Genomic DNA, 17,051 nt, shown 5'->3' with positions numbered 1-17,051 from the left:
ATGAGCCAAGACTAAAAACTTCAGACACTATTAAACTTGTATGGTAATGTCAAGATGACAAAAAGACTGACTTAAGGCAGATTGGACTGGTTTAACCTAACACCAAAATGGCTGACATCAAGGAGCGCGCACCAATGGAGGTAAAACCATCATGATTTTATTCCAACATTGGATTTTTGTCTGCAGCAGTGAAATTGCTTGAAAAAATGAATGTAAAGCCAGCATAACTCTCTGCAAGAAAGTGATTTTTTTCTACTTTTCATGTACCACATGACTTTTTTAAAAGCTGTTGCAAGGTGAATTTCCTCTAAAGGAGCAAAACAGTTAATTGAAATACAGAATAGAAAATAGAACAGAAAAGTGTTAATCACATGAGCATATGATTACTGAAGGAAAGTGCATTTGTGATGAGAAACAGCCTCCAGTGGTTTCATATGTAACATTTCGTTGCACTGCTGACTGTTAGAGCGCTGCCACAGGATGCAGCCGAGTGCGTTTGTGTTTGGCGGCCGGCCTGGTGATGACAGAAGAGTAGATGACGTCATGTTGGTCCTGGTCCGGTGGAGTCCTGCTGGGTCTCTCCTTCCAGTTCTGTCGGCCCAGAGAGGCGTAGTGGATCGTCTCCTCAGGCAGAGACGGATTCTCATAAACCTGATGCTCTGCAGAGACACAGGTGAGGGCAGGTGAGGTGAAAACTGATCGGAGGAATGAATGAGACAGACAAAGGTCTGATCGTGTTACCAGTTTGTGTGTTGGACGTTTTCCACGGCTGCAGCTCTGTGTCTTCATCCCTCTGAGCTGCAGACAAACAGAAGAAGACAGTGGTTTGTGGCAAACAAACAAAACTGTTTGTGTGTGTGTGTGTGTGTGTGTGTGTGTGTGTTTTTTTTTACAGTGGATTGAGGACGTTTCTTAGTTTTTGTTCTAATAGAGAAATACTTTCATGTTTTCATGCATACGGAGGACTACACCTGACAGGACAGAAGGTAGAGGATAAATGAGAGAAAACGTGAAGTATTCAGACTCCTGAAAGGTGCCTTCTATTTCTGTTGATCGTCTTTAAGATGTTTCTGCGCCTTGATTAAAATCCACCTGTGATAGATTCGATTGATTGGACATGATTTGGAAATATGCACACCTGTTTGTAGCAGGTCCATGAGGTGAAAGGAACTGCCTGCAGAGCTCAGAGGTAGGATTGTGTCAAGGCACAGACCTGAGGAAGACTACAGTGACAATTCTGCTGCATTTGTGGCCTAAAAAAATTATTTTAATGGAAGAAGTTTGGAACTACCAGAGGCCCGTACTATGGAGCCAGTTCAAATTACCCAGGATATCTTCTCACTATCTGGTTTGACTAACCCTAACACTGGCTGTCTGGATAACCAATACTACAAAGCTGGTTATCAACTACTTCAGTCAATTCTGGGTTTTCCTATCCAGCCATGAGCGCGTTCCTGCTTCGTAGTGCAGGCCTCAGGACTTCCAAGAGCTGGAGTTTGCAAAACAAAGCACCTGAAAAACTCAGACTAAAAGAAACACGATTATCTGGTCTGATGAACTCAATATTTGAAATACTTTGCCAATTCTAAGTGTCATGTCTGGAGGAAACCAGGCACTGCTCATCACCTGCACAACACCATCCCAACAGTGAATTGCGGTGGAGGCAGCATCATGCTGTGGCAGAGACTGGGGGACTGATCAGGGTCCAGGGAAAACTGAACTTGTAGATTCAGTGATGATAAAATAAACCAAATATAGAAGTAATGACTCTTGTGGCTTTCTGTATGTCAGGCAGGCATGAGCACAGATAGACCCTAGGTGGTGCTCAAGCACCTACTCTCTTGGCCTCTGAGTAAATAGGCGCCCTTTTTGCAAGACTCTTACAGTCATTTTAGGAGAGGAGAGGAGAGGAGAGGAGAGGAGAGGAGAGGAGAGGAGAGGAGAGGAGAGGAGAGGAGAGAGCCATTGTTTTCTTTGTTGTTGCCTGTTATAAATGGATGATGAATGCAATAAGTGAGTGTGAAGCAGCTGCTGGGTGCATGTGGTATAGATCGTGAGACACCTCAGACAGATGTTTCCCCTGCTCATCACTGTGCACAAACGTACTGTATGTACTGAGGCCTCAAGAGCTCTTCTGGTGCCAGCAGACACATAGAAGCCTCCCTGCAGGGTGATCTTTGCAAGCGCATAAAAAGAGATAAATAAATCAATTGTGGAGGAGATTTTTAAATGGAGCACCTGCCCTATAAAATGTCTCATATCAGGTACCTGTACTTCTGTATTTCTTCTTCTTCCTGCACTTCATGTTGGTTAGTAAAACACAGACGGCAACCAAGAGGAGGATCATTAACCCCAACCCGACCACAGCGACCAACAGCAGAGCTGAGAGACCAACAGAACATCCGGTCAACAAACATTCAAACATCCAGATCTGTAAACAGTAAACTGATGTATGAGATGATAGATAAAGTGTAGGCCCTATGTATGTGCTGACTGACCATTCTCAGGCCTCTTCTTCTCCTTCTTTTTTTCAACTGCATCTGTTAAACACAAACACAACAATTCAAACTGATGTCAAATACTGTACTATTAATACTAATATTGTTTTTGTGTGTGTGTGTGTGTGTGTGTCTTTTTTCCCCGCCATTTTGCAAATTTTACCAGCTGTCTGTCCATCTGTGGGCAGATTTTGTATTACAACTGTGAAAGATGCTGTCACAAAACTTTACAGGTGTGTAGGTGAGATCAAAATCAAGGTCAAGTTGGAAGATGGATGTGGACGGGTCAAGGGGGCCAGAAGCAGGGGCCCCCCACTTTACACCACTGGCTCACATTTGTTTTTAGTCACAGATTGCTGTAGATGGCTCTAGTTTCACTTTGTGTAAGTTATGGATATAGAAATGACTAGTGGAAATGTTGTTATTTTCCAGATAAAATAATAATAATAATAATAATAATAAAAATACTCTTCACGTTAATATAGATTTAGACAAAAAAACTTTGTCCTAGAATCAATTTAACTGATATTTTAAATCCATGTTTATGCTCATTTCACTCCATTTAACAACAAAAAATGTTCCTATGACATTTGAAAGAAAAAATTATTTAACATTTATCCAGCATGAACTAAATTTAAGTAAACCACTCAAATGATCAAAATAAAATACTTATAGTTAAAGTTGAACTAAAACCAAGTTTATCAAAATTAATCTCAGGTATGGGTCACAAATAAATGAATTCAAACTTAGCAGAGGAATTGACTTATGAGTCCTTGGGCTAATGTTACAGAAATCCTACCTGTTTCCATGACAGCAGGTGTTGTAGTCATACTGGTGGTTTGCTGGATGCTTGTCGGCTCCGGCTGCACTAATTAATCAAAACAGATTTTTATTTATTTGTTTATTTTTTGTGTCACTACTTAGAATAAGTTGTTGATCACACCACCTGCCAAATATATGTCTTTAAGTGTGACTTTTTTTTGTTTGTCAAGGTCAAAGCTCATGAAGTTAATGATAATCATACCGCTGTCAGTTTCAGTCCTCATCTGTTGACTGCAGTATAAATTAATGAACAATCTCTCTTTTATGACAAGTAACATGCCTGTTAGTGAGTCGCCCAGGTGTGCTTCTCGTCCATGCATGAGACTGTTAAGGCGGAAGAGTTTTGAAAAGGTTTTAGTAAAAACTTCTCACAGATACGTCATGAAAGGTACCCTGGGTGTGTTGGTTGTTGATGTTCTAGGACGCTGTGTCAAGTTCTGCCTGTTACATGCATTGTCTGTTTTCAAAATACACCTCTGTTTTCACAGGAAATTGACCACATACAGTCTCTTTTAAAATGAACGTGCTACGTCAGTACAGTAACGAAAATTGATGTTTTTCCTTCCTTCAGCAACTAACGCATGTGGTTAGGTTTAGGCAACAAAAACACGTAGTTAAGTTTGGGGAAAAAAACAGGGTTTGGCTTTACATTCATACAAGAAGCAAACCCCACTCTCCCTGGTGAAAGGCAGTGGTTGTTGGACCCATCCACCATCTTGGATTTTCGCCACTTTAACTTTTACGGTCTAGACCCGCCGCATTTCCCGGGCACTGTTAAACTATAACGGCGACCAGCCACGTCTCATGCCGACATTAAAGGACAGCTTTTTCATCAGTGTCGGACACTGCAAGTCACTATCCAAGCACCAGATTTTGACAACTTCTGAGTGGGACTGGGTTGAAATGCATGTGATTGGGAAGTACTGAGCATATGACTGGACAAATGACACTTGGATTATACTGCAGTGAGAGTTTGTAAGGATGTTTTGATATAGTTTCACTGTTGTTGAACGTGGACCCCATTTACTAAAATTCACTAAGAATTTTCTGCGTTTTTTGGATTCTACGTTCACTGCTGAGGCAGGAGAGAAAAGTTTTCTTTAGGAATACACCATAACACAGAGTGAGTGCCTGATATACAAATTGACATTTGTGAGGTGTTCCTTTAAAAATAAAACACTTACTTTTATTGCAGTGAGTTTAAAAAGTTATATTTGTCATCTAAAGATGTTAGCATGTACTTTTAGAAAATCTTCAACCAAACAAAAATCGAATCAAGTTAAATTAATGATAACAATTACAACAAAATTAACAGTGCAGAACAATTGCACATGTTCGAATGATGAAAAAGATATGGGATGTGAAGATATTGTCAATTCTTATCTAAGTGACTCAGATCTGCAAATGTAAATTATTTATGTAACCACATGAGCTCCATTTTGTCTTGGAGATGTAGGACAAAGAGCTTTTCAGTGTGTTTGTTTCCAGAAAAGATTAAACTAATTTTGTAAATCAACGTTAATACAAACATTTATACAAAATGAAGTGATTAAATTCCAATTTAGCAAACACCTGTGAGGACGGTGAGTCTGGCCTGTGGCTCTCCGTTGCACTGATACTCTCCAGCGTCCTCTGGCTGCAGGTCCTGGATTTGCAAGGCATCGTTCCCAAAGCTAAGCCTGCTCCTCTCTGCTTTCACCGTTCTGTTTTTGAACCGGGTGAGGATGGTCGCCCACTTTCTTCCTTCCCTCCGGTGATCCCACCGCTTTTTGGGTCTGGAGGAGCCGCTGCAGGGAAGCAGCAGTGTCCGGCCTGCAGACACCCTGAAGTCATGGCCTGAGGGGACAGAGTCATTTAGGAATTATTTGTCATTGGTATATCACACTACTGAACGGTTTTCCCCTCCAGTATACAGATGTTTATTTAGTAACACACCCACCTGATGAACCTAAATTCTGTCTGAGTCACTGCAGACTTCCTGTTTGTCCAAAAAGGACACATGCATTTTGTTCTCTAATCAGCCACATTGGTCATGCACGGATTATAAGTGGGGCACATAGAGCACGTGCCCAGGGGCCCCTTTAAGATGCCTTAAAAAATAAATAAATAATAATATTATCTTGTCGGGCCCTTCATATAGCAATTTAAATCTGTTTTCAAAAACTTTGTGACACTGGAATATGAAACATGAACATGAACATGAAATAATAAACTAATAATAATATAATAAAATCATGTTTTTAAAAAAGATCTGAGTGTGTCATCATTATGTGACGTTGGCTGGCAGGGTGCATGCTGGGCAGCGCGGGCCGCGGCAGCACATTGAACTTCAAAGTCTGGTCAGTAGTAGACAGCTCACACTAAGATAAGAGTAAGGTTAGAGTAAGAAGATGGATTTTAAAAAGCCTTTAAGCGGAGGTGCAAAAAGGAAAAAAAGGAAGAAAGACAAGTGAGAGAAGCAGCGGTGATTAAAGATGTCCCGCGAATTACAACGTTTTACAAAAAAAACATAAAAAAGACGACAACATGGAGTTGGCTAACATTGAAGGAAAGCCACCAGTGCTAGCTAGTCAGCTAGAGCTAGCTAACGCCTCTAGCCCTAAAGTTAGCAGCAGCAGGACCCCGGAGGATAGGCCAACTGTTTCTAGCAGCGGAGCACTGGACCCAGTGCCCTAACGGTTAGCCCGGCCAACACCAGCAACAGGTCCTTGGAGCTGGAGGGTCTCAACTAAATGTGGATAATGAAGAAGCAGAAAAAGCAGCCACAAGAGCAGCAGCCGAGGCGCCCAGCAACGATCCTGCTTTATAAGGGGTGATGATGGATAACTTAAGAGAGGAAATTACGGTGAAAGGTGCTTTTGCTTTTCAAAATCGGGCCAAAAAGTATCCAGCATCATGTCGGACGGAGCCGGAGAGGGGTAAAACGCGCTCACTGACCAACGACCTGCTCTCCAGTAAGCTTGAAAATGGAGGAATTATCACCAGTGAATGGATAATTTATTCCCCCTCCACGGGAGAAATATACTGCTATGCTTGCAAAATGTTTTCAGCACATAACGCATTTGTATTTTGTGTCTGGAAACATGGTGGTGACCGAGTCAGAGAACATGAGAAGGGACCCGAACGCAGAAAGTGCATGCTCAAGTGTAACTTCTAAAGGTAAGAACATTGATAATGCTGTCAGTGATTTGTTGTTTTTCTGTGTCGGCCTTGACACACATGCACAGTGCACACACCTTCATTTTCACATTATCTCTGCCCTGCACACATATACTCTCTCTCTCTCTCTCTCTCTCTCTCACTCACTCACTCACTCACTCACTCACACACACACACACACACACACACACATCAGTTGCAGTTGGTTTTTCAAGTTCATTTGTTGGCTTTTGCATTTCTGCATGGTGCCTATGGACCCCTTATTTTGAAAACCCATATTCAGCTGTGTTGTGTGGCAGGAGATGTACCAGCAAATTTTAAACATGCTGTGGTGCAACCGCTGATTAAGAAGCCTAGCCCAGCAAATTTTAAACATGCTGTGGTGCAACCGCTGATTAAGAAGCCTAGCCTCGATGCCTCTGTCCTTTCCAATTTTAGGCCTATCTCCAAGGTCCCGTTTCTTTCCAAAGTTTTGGAAAAAATTGTGCTTGTCCAACTGATGTCATTTTTGAACACTCATGGCATTTTGGAAGTGTTCCAGTCAGGTTACAAAGCACTCCACAGTACCGAGACCGCACTCCTAAGAATTTTCAATGACATATTTTTGGCCACAGACTCTGGTGACTCTCTCATTCTTGTGCTGTTAGACCTCACTGCAGCTTTTGACACTGTAGATCACATTATTTTGCTTTCCCATCTGGAGCACTGGGTTGGCATTAAAGGTTCAGCCTTGGAATTTTTCAGGTCATACCTGTCTGGGAGAAGCTTCTGTGTCAGCCTAGGGGACACTACATCCTCCACAGCATCTCTCCACTGCGGAGTGCCGCAGGGCTCAATCCCTGGGTCGATTTTGTTTATGCTATATCTGCTCCCCCTAGGATCCATTTTTAGAAAACATGGTGTCTCCTTCCACTGTTACGCGGATGACAGTCAAATCTACCTGCCTCTAAAGCAAAACCATCCTGACTCCTTAAAACCCTTGTTTACATGCCTGAAGGATGTCAAAGCATGGCTGGCTTTAAACTTTTTAAATTTTAATGACAGCAAAACTGAAGTTATGGTGTTTGGTCCCAGCAATGCACATGTGTTTCCTCCTGGTGATCTAGGCCCCCTTGAACCTTTCGTGAAGCCAACTGCTACCAATCTAGGGGTAAAAATTGACTCTGACCTAAAGATGGACAAACAGATAAATGATGTGGTGCGAAAGAGCTTCTTCCAGCTCAGGAGGCTGTCCAAGGTTAAATCTTTTTTTTTAAATCTTAAATCTCACGTTCTGTTTTTGAAACTGTAATGCATGCTTTTATGACATCTCGCCTTGACTACTGTAATGCCTTGTATGTGTGTTTTAGCCAGGCCTCCATCTCTTGCTTACAGTTAGTCCAGAACGCCACTGCTCGTCTGCTAACTGGTACACGTAAGCAAGAGCACATTAGTCCTGTACTTGCCTCCCTCCATTGGCTTCCTGTGCGCTATAGGATTGATTTCAAAATTCTGCTGTTTGCTTTCAAGTGCCTTAACGGCTTGGCACCCATCTACCTCTCCGACCTGCTGGAACCCTATGTCCCTCCAAGGTCCCTCAGGTCCTCCGATCAGCTTCCCCTAGCTGTCCCTAAATCCAGGCTGAAGCTCAGGGGAAATCGGGCTTTCGCAGTGGTAGCTCCAAAACTTTGGAACGAGCTGCCTCTGCATGTTAGGCAAGCCCCCACTCTGCAGGTGTTTAAATCACGCCTCAAGACACATTTTTATTCTTTGGCTTTTTCAAGCACAGCCTGAGTGATTGGTGTTCTTCATGTGACGCTGTGTATGTTTTTTATTTATCAGTTGTGATTGTGCATTGTTACCTGTTTTTTCTTTTACTTGTAAAGCACTTTGGTCTCAGCTCTGTTGTTTTAAATGTGCTATATAAATAAATTGGTATGGTATGGTATGGTATGGTATTATGGTATATGATGGCATTGATGTAAAATTTCAGTGGTGATTATTATTTGTGAGTGTGGTTCAGTTGAGTGAGTGAGTGTCTGTTGGTGAGCTATTGATCTGCTGTTTGTGTCAGCCTTGAGTTAAGGGTGTGTGTGTGTGTGTGTGTGTGTGTGTGTGTGAGAGAGAGAGAGAGAGAGAGAGAGAGAGAGAGAGAGAGAATAAGGTGTTGTTAGTATCGTCAGTGCTGAAATCAACATTAGATGCTGGTAACTGGTTAGTATGATTTGTGTGTTAATTGGCATGGTGGTGGTGTGGTGTGGCATAGCATAGTGTGTGTCGAGCCTGAGATGGGGGAAACTCTGAGTTTTCCTGTTTCACAAAGCCAGTTCAGCGTAACCCTGAGTCAGTTACCATGGCAACATACTGCTGGTTGGCAGGTTTGCTTCATCTAAGCCTGAGGTTGATTGCCTGCTAAGCGTGTTGCAGAAAGGAGAGACACGGCGTGGTCTTTTGTGAATAAAGTTGTGGACGTTGAGGTACAATTTATTTAGAGGCTGTTGTGTAAGGAGAAGGTGATTAGACCGTGGAAGAATCTCTATGTGAAAGACACTGTTTCGCCTCACACTCTATCATTTATCTAACAATCTGTTCCACCCAGGTATATCAAATATTACACATCGTGGATCTGCATTTTCAGCGGAGCAAATTTTAGGCATTGTCCTTTGATTCTTTATAACATCAGAGCTACTGAACACGTCTGCAAGGCAACAGTTTGTCGGGCCGTAAGAAAAGTGACCCTGGCTCTGAAAAGACTTGCTTGTTTTTGTTGTTTTCCCTGGGCATAAATCAGAAAGGATCACTGAAGAGGAATTTCACAGAACTGCAGGTTTGTCAGAGTTAATAAGAAATTAATCTACGTGGATACATGATGCAATGATTCATGAATACTTTTCATATATTCAAAGATTTTGTGGTGTAAATGGCGGCATTTATGGGACTCACATCCCATCATAGCACCATCTGAGAATAAAGGAGATTACGTGAAGTCATTTTACAGCAGTTCAGTTAACCTCAGCCTAATATCGACAGAATGAAGTCATAAGCAAAATTTCTTCCAGTCTGTACAATATTTTTGTGTTTCATTTTAAGTTGCTGCCCCGTGCGCTTGGGCTCCATTAGATTGCAGCTGAATAAGAGGATACAGCAAATTATATTAAATATATGAACACTGTTAAGATATAAAAATGTTTCTATATTTTCTGTATATTAGACACACATTAATGCATCACATTACATAACGTCACTTCACATTGCCTATTAAAACGCTCTGCAATCTTTTATTTATTTTTTTTGAAGACAGGTCCACAGGTCATTAAAATGTCCGATTCAGTTGGGATGAAATAAGTGGCACAGTTTTTAACTCTGCTTCCTGCCACTGCGAATCATGTTATCTGTATTCCAATGATGATGGCTTTTGGTGCTCGCCGTGAACGCGCTTCCCTCAGGCTGAACATACTCAGAGTTGATTGAACTGATTCTGATCAGCTGTTCTGGAACTGAAAACTCAGAGTTTCCCAGCTCAGGCTCAGTCAACTCAGAGATCGGGATAGGGCTCAGAGTTCGTTGAGCCTGCTTTCTGAAATAGGGCCCTGGAAAACAATCTTGTCAGATTTCAGCCACTGTTGGTGACTAATTCCTCAAAACACCTCTTACTTCCCCTCTGAAACTGCTTTAATAGCTTTATGATTTTTTCAACTTAACTGTTCTCCTTAAGCTATAGCACTCTAGTAGTAGTAGCATCTGTGAAAAATATGTACTTAGTTGTCAGTTTAAAAAAAAAAAAAAAAAAAAAAAAAACTTACAGTGCCCCTTGGTTTTAGACCAAAGGTCATGGTCTTTGAATTTTCCGGTGAATGGTGTAATAAATTTAGATTGTGGGAACTTTAACTTTTAAACTTTCACATTCAGTCCCTCCCTTGTTAAGTCCTCAACATCCTCTTTCACACCAAGAGAAACACCACATAAATTTACCATGTAAAACAGATTTCACAAAATTCACACCTCATCAGACTGGTTTAGGTCCCTCAGCTGATGCTTTCTGTTGACTACTATGAAAGTCAAATGGCAGAAACGTGCCGCAGATAGTTGACTCAACACACTGAATATTTTGTTGCCTTTTCAAAAAATCTGATTTGTTTAGATTAAGGCATCAAACTGTGTTGCCCTCCTGTGTTTACATATACATATATATACATATACATACATATATATATATATATATATATATACGTGTATATATATTATACATATATATATATATATATATATACGTGTATATATATAATATATATATATAGCCTATATATCATCAGGTCATCATGGAGACTTTGAGCTCACAACCAATGCACATATGAGAGTGACGAAAGCCAACCATGATTTTGTAACTAAACCTAACCTACATAACTTTTTGTAACTTAACTTAACTTTAGTAAACCTTACCTACGTAACCTTTCTTTCTTAAACCTAACCTACGCAATTTAACGTCAAGTAAGTACGAAACGAGATGATGCCCAATCCCATTATTCTTTTCCTAAACCTAATCTAACCAGTAGGGGTGCTAATGCATTGGACATTATTTTGTTAGATATCATGTGAACCATTGTATGAGGATACATTGAGCATTTTCACTGGCCTCCATCCGCTTTCTACTGTTTATCAGTCCTCTTTTCAAGCATATTTGTGATGCCAAGTGTGACGCACCAAAAATATCAAAAAGTAATAATTAAAAAAAACTGCTTATTGCAGAGTCAACGAGCAATGAGAAAGGAATCTGCCACCTATTTTTAGTGGGTGTCCTGGGATTTAAAAACCTGCATATACGCACTAATGTTGGTGGAAAAGGGGATACTGAATAGTTTTTCAGGCATGTTAATCATGAAATAACTGAGCTCAGAATCAGTCCAACTGTTTAATGACACGCTTCTAAATAGATATCTGGTTCCCATAATGCATCTCTCCTGCCTCCACCTCCAGTGTACCTGTTAGCACCTCCAGCTGAGCCACCAGCTGCTGGTTACAACGAAACTTCCCGCTGTCTGAGTCGTCAAGCCGCAAGAGGCAGAGGCCGCCATCAGATAGCAGGAGGAAGCGCTTACGGTCCTCATTGGTCTCGTAGCTGCCCTGTCGGGTCACCAGGACCTTCCTGTCCTGATGGGTCCAGACCACATCGGACCGGTCAGAGCCGTTGCACTGTAGGCAGATGTGGTGATTTTCTGGGACCGAAAACTGGATCACTGCTAGAGGAGAGAAAGAGATCTGAAACTCCCTTTAGACCTTTTCTGTTTCTGGTTTTGTACTTATAATTATTTGATTTTACTAATATTGTTGTTATTTGAAAATTTTTTACACCAATCTCCATTTTTCCATGTAGAGTAATGTAAAGAAACTTTAGCCTGTATGTGTGTTTACATAATGTTGTTTGATAGTTTTTAAACCAGTTCAACTCTTTACATTTCCCTGTGTAGGCTGCTAAGATAGACATTTACAGTGCAGTATGTATCATAAATACATATTTAAACACAGGACTTCACATCTTTATGACGGCACAACATCAAACGGAAATATTCTGTTGTCTATATTTCCCAGCTGCTGCTTTAGATGCAGAGCTGTACCACTCACATCCTGCTGATGGTCAGTTTTTAGCCATTTCCTGTTTTATCTCACGGAAACATGTTCACTGTCTGTCATCCAGTCAGCCTCAAACTACAAAGCAGGAAACTAAATGTCAGACAGAATTACAGTGAATGTGAGTGAATGAGTAAATGAACATTTAAATGTGCAAAAATGTTTTTAAGTAAAGAATTAGAGGTTGTAATTACAGTAAAATTGTATGGGAGGAGTTAAAAGTAGCTATTTTTAGTGAGTTTTAAGCAGTTTGTTTAGAGAGGGCTCAAAAATGTATTTATTATTTTTAGTGTGTAAATGATGTTTTGTGTATTTTATTGTATCCTATTTTATGCTAATTTTTAACTAATGTGAAGTGTCTTTGAGTACCATGAATAGCACTCTTAAAATAAAACGTATTATTTATTTATTGTTGTTGTTGTTGTTATCATTATTGTAGTTTTAGGGTTTATTTTCCTCACTGTTTGTGGTTTGCTCTACATAAAGCACTGTTGCAGAAAAAAAAATACCATTTTTATTATTTTTTTTAAATTTATATCACTTATACAATTAAAATTTGCCTTTTTTTGCAACATTTACAAAGAGTTCCAATTAATCAGTAAAAGCAGTCTTTATTTGGTTGAGTCAGATTAACTTTTTGTTTTTTATTGCAACAAACTAGTCTAAGTTTCACATTTATATATTTAATCTGAAGTATTTAAGGCCTTTGATTGTTAAATTGAACTGTAATTTAAACATGAGGACTGTGAGCCAACATTTATCCACATGATACATTTTACAACACATAAACAACAGTTCAATAATATAACAATATCATAGAATAACAGTTTTTAAATATTTAGGATGATGTAAATAGATTTGCACATGTAACATCAGTGAAAAGCAAATACAAAACTGTAGTTGATATAAAAATGTTAATATATGAACATGATATCCACCTGTACCTGTGGAGTTTTCACTGCAGCCAATCAGATCTGTGTGCAGGAACCAAACGTGACAGAAGATCACCAAACTGAACATCTTCAGATGAAAAACATCAAAGTGCAGAGCTGCTGCTGCTCATCTGACTCAAGTCTGAAGCTTTTCCACTTGTTCCCGCTGTTCTTCCTCTTCCCTGTTACTGTGACTCTGTGAAGAAATGAGCGTCATCCTGGAAAATGGAGGCTTGTAGTCACAGCATTTAGATGCTGTTTTCAACATTGACTGTGTGAAGTTCTTGAGGATGTGATATGTCACCTTCTTTCACATTTTGAAAACAGTAAAAATATTCTGAATTTAAACATGCAAAACCTCAAATGTGTGAAATAGTTCAACTGTAAATGATATTTCAATTTAAGTTATTTGAGTATTTACATGTAGGATTATTTATTTTCCATTGAAGGAATTTAAATTCTTCACTTAGAAAGCTCTAAATGGTCATGCTCCCATACCTCAGAGAGCTCAAAGTGCCCTATTATCCCACAAGATCACTGTGCTGAGAGAAATGGGTACTTGTGGTTCCTAAAGAAGTAGAATGGGAGCCAGAGCCTTCAGCTATCAGGCTGCTCTTCTGTGGAACCATCTTCCCGTTTCAGTCCGGGGGGTGAAAGAGTAGAGCTCAGACCGTCCTCTTTGATAAAGCTTATAGTTGGGGCTGGCTCAGGCTTGCCTTGGACCAGCCCCTGGTCTGCTAGGGGACCTACACTGAGCCACCTCTCCTTTCTCTCTCAAACATAGATTCTGAAAAGTTGGTACTTCTTCATTTGCTTGCATTCACATCTTGTTACAGCATGTCACTAATTTGGCCTCTCCCACTGAGCCTTTTTGCTCCACTGTCTCGCAGGTTCCCTTGGATCATGACTGTGTCTCATCTCACGTTCCTTGTGTGTCTTGTTTTCTCTTAGTGCCAGTTTGTCATAGCTCCTTGGGTCCCTTGTGGTCCAGCCTTTTGTTTCCCAGTTTTTTTAATTTTTTTTTATTTAGCCTGTTGATTGACTCTGCCCCTGCCTCATCCCTAATGGATTTGTTTGCCTCCACTGATTTACCTCCTGTGTACTGAACCTTCCTTTTGACCAGAAAGGACTGTGTTATTTTACCCGAACTGTCTCCAGAGTCGTGCGTTTGAGTCACAATGACCTGGTTCACCAGTTGTTACAGGTTGTGCCTGGATCGTAGGTCATGGTTGCTGCCGTGGTCCTGCCTGATGCTAAAGGTTTTTTTGGGGGAAGTTTTTTGTTTTTGCGGCATGCTTTGTTAGCACTGTTGCCTCACAGCAAAAGGGTTCCTGGTTCAATCCCAGGAGGGAGCCCTTCTGTGCAGTGTTTGCATGTTCTCCCTGTGTCACCGTGGGTTATCTCCAGGCACTCCGGCTTCCTCCCACAGTCCAAAGACATGCAGGTTAATTGGTGACTCTAAGTTGGCCGTAGGTGTGAATGTGAGCATGAATGGTTGTTTGTCTCTATGTTTTAGCCCCGCAATAGTCTGGCGACCTGTCCAGGGTGTACCCTGACTCTCACCCAATGTCAACTGGAATAGGCTCCTTTTATTCTGGGTACCACAGATTTGTTCAGATGTATCTGTCAATCAAAGTCAAAAATATGATTTATTGCATTATTTTAATAACAAATTCACACAAACTTAAATAAAATTATAAATTTGAAAGATACAAATTAACTTTGGACCTATTAAAATAATAAAACAGAGTGCTGATATATACATTTTTTTGTTTGTTTGTGTTTTTTTTTAATTCTTTTTAAATAAATGTTGCTAAAACACAATTTATAACATAAATAGCAGAGCTGCTGGATGGATGTCCAGTTGCAGATGGTGACACATTCTTTATTAAGTCCTGAGGATTTTCTGTAAAACAAACAAAAAAGTTAAAATTGAGTTTCATGTCCTAAAAAGACCAAAAAACTGTTTTTAATGTTACAAAAAAAACAATACATTATACAGGATAATGGTGATAATCTACAGCAGCCGCTTTCTCATGATACTGAACAGCATTTACGTAGCATTTTATTGTGAATGTGTTGAAAAAATAATGTAATTTAGAGAAAATGATACAGCGCATAATGCACACTAAAAAATGGTACGTTCCCCAAATGTCGGTTTCACCTAATTTTAGCCTGTGAAAGTTTTTAATCTACGCAGCATTAACAGAATCTTTTTTACCAAGCCCTGCAGAAGATTTTTTTTTTTTACCTGATTAAAGTGCATTATTCTGATAAAACTATATGGGATCATTCACCTCTGATACACATGTGAGTCGAGGCAACCGTATAAATCCAGAATTTCAGATTTATCATACCTGAAGAAATATTTTCTGACATCTTATAGACCATTTGATCAACTGATAAATCGAGACAATAATTAGCAGGTTAGTCAGTTTTTAAAAAAAATAATTAGCTGCAGTGTTTAAATTATACTTTGTACTATAACCTATGAAATATTCCATACACAAAACAATAGGTATGCAGTGCCAACCAGATGGCAAGAAAAAAATGTCGGCATCTAAAAACTATGGATACATTACATTTGAATGTTATTATGTATACTGAAACCAATATACTGAAACTTTACATTTTAACAACACTGTTGTTCATGTGTGGTTAGATTTTGGCACAAAAACCATTTGCTTACAGTTCGGAAAAAATCATGTTTGGGCATAAAATACCTGGTTTTGGTGGCTAAAAAGCTGCAGAAAATGCAGCAATGTCTCAGTAAAGACATTTTGTGGCACTATACTGGCAGGAAACAATGTCTCAGGGAAAAACACTTACTTTTTTGTGTCACACTAAACTGCAGAGATGTAATAAAACAACAAGCAAGTGGCACTATTCTGACAGGAAACAGCAATGTCATGGTAATACACAACCACTTTTTGTGGAAATCATCCCAGAAGAAAATGCAGCGAAGCCTCTGTAAAAAATAAACACTTTGTAGTGTATATCCTACCTTTTAAATAAGGGACTATTTTAAATCGGAGTAATACACCATTTGGTGCACTATTAGGTGCGCATTGATTGTGTGTGTATGTTGTTGCACGCCCTGAGTATCCCCAGAAAAGTTCACTAAAACTTAATTCTCATCTCCAGTGTTTTTATTTTGAATAGTCTGTAATAGGCCACATACACAACACACTTTTTTTTAGCACATTCCCGGAAGGAAACACAGAGGTGTTTGCTGGTCTCAAACATGATCTCATCTCAGCTCATATATATCACTTAGAAACATTCATATGATACAGATAAAATGTAATGTAACATATCTGTCGTTTGCAGAAATGTACAAAGCCAACATAAACAACGATAAAGTCACCTTAATTTGGTTTGTCGATCAGAGAATAAATGGGCTCATTGGGCTGAGAAATCTCTGTAAGAAAAGATAAAAATGAATATAGGCAGCATATTTAACCAAATCTCTATCAGGAGAAATAATTGTTAAATCTTTACCAGAGTTGTTTTCCAGTGCTGGAGCTTCATGGATGATGGAGTATGTGCAACTATGTTGGTTTGACCCACCTGCAAGTTGAAACATTTGACCAACAAGCACTTAAAGCAGCTGTGCGGAACTTTTTACCATTAATAAAACTGTCCCTAGTTCGTGTCACCCCCCCTTGAAGATCTGCATATTTATTTGAACCCAACAGCGACAAAAAAGCCTTTCTCTATATGGCTATTTAGCGTAGCCTCGCTCGGGTCGGACACACAGCGGAAGTCAGCAAACCAGAATATGGCACTCGAGGCGGAAGTGATTCTGCTCGCCCGCAGCGGCCCGCAGCGGCCCACAGCGATTAAACCACAGAAGAAGGAGCCGTGTTTACAGTGTTCTTCGAGTAAGCAGTACGCAGCGGGCATTGCTGAACACATAACACCTAACAGTTTTACCAGAGATGTATCTATGAGGACTTGGTTGTACTTTTGATGTCATGGCGGATAACGAAGGAGCATCATGTAAAATTATCTGTGACTGTGACCATGAACACAA

General features: G+C 40.0%; 1 protein-coding gene and 1 long non-coding RNA gene across 6 annotated transcripts in view; both read right to left on the bottom strand.

The window, feature by feature from the left end:
* Positions 1-230: 230 nt before the first annotated feature.
* On the bottom strand, positions 231-13,193 carry LOC126383957 (uncharacterized). 5 transcript variants are annotated; one of them, XR_007569205.1, is made up of 9 exons: positions 13,022-13,193; positions 11,438-11,695; positions 4,893-5,156; positions 3,298-3,366; positions 2,499-2,540; positions 2,269-2,382; positions 2,107-2,175; positions 742-798; positions 508-659 (listed from the first exon to the last, which is right to left on the bottom strand). XR_007569205.1 is itself a non-coding variant. In XM_050034742.1 (8 exons), the coding sequence occupies exons 1-8, from the start codon at positions 13,101-13,103 to the stop codon at positions 463-465; spliced, it is 1,077 nt and encodes a 358-aa protein (XP_049890699.1). In that variant the 5' UTR covers positions 13,104-13,188; the 3' UTR covers positions 231-462. The 5 variants fall into 5 exon arrangements, 4 of the variants coding, with proteins under 4 accessions (XP_049890699.1, XP_049890701.1, XP_049890697.1 ...); XM_050034742.1 differs by lacking the exon at positions 2,107-2,175 and having other exon boundaries at positions 231-659; positions 13,028-13,188; XM_050034744.1 differs by lacking the exon at positions 2,107-2,175 and having other exon boundaries at positions 231-659; positions 11,438-11,692; positions 13,028-13,187.
* Positions 13,194-13,519: 326 nt separating this feature from the next.
* LOC126383983 (uncharacterized) overlaps positions 13,520-17,051 on the bottom strand; it is a 7,653-nt gene continuing 4,121 nt past the window's right edge. Inside the window, exons 3-5 of the long non-coding RNA XR_007569215.1 lie at positions 16,517-16,585; positions 16,383-16,436; positions 13,520-14,921 (exon numbers count right to left, since the gene is read on the bottom strand). This is a non-coding gene — a long non-coding RNA (uncharacterized LOC126383983). The remainder of the gene's footprint in view (positions 14,922-16,382; positions 16,437-16,516; positions 16,586-17,051) is intronic.

The sequence above is a fragment of the Epinephelus moara genome, chromosome 22, assembly GCF_006386435.1.
Source record: "Epinephelus moara isolate mb chromosome 22, YSFRI_EMoa_1.0, whole genome shotgun sequence".
Classification (NCBI taxonomy): Eukaryota; Metazoa; Chordata; class Actinopteri; order Perciformes; family Serranidae; genus Epinephelus; species Epinephelus moara.
This window is presented reverse-complemented; position numbering and strand designations above follow the sequence as displayed.

Excerpts from the sequence above, each read along its gene's own strand:
- LOC126383957 (XM_050034740.1), bottom strand. The coding sequence starts at position 13,103 with ATGTTCAGTTTGGTGATCTTCTGTCACGTTTGGTTCCTGCACACAGAT. Across the intron at positions 2,541-3,297 it reads ACCTGCTGTCATGGAAACAG|ATGCAGTTGAAAAAAAGAAG; the intron begins GTAGGATTTCTG and ends TGTGTTTAACAG. Across the intron at positions 2,383-2,498 it reads GAAGAAGAGGCCTGAGAATG|CTCTGCTGTTGGTCGCTGTG; the intron begins GTCAGTCAGCAC and ends TTGGTCTCTCAG.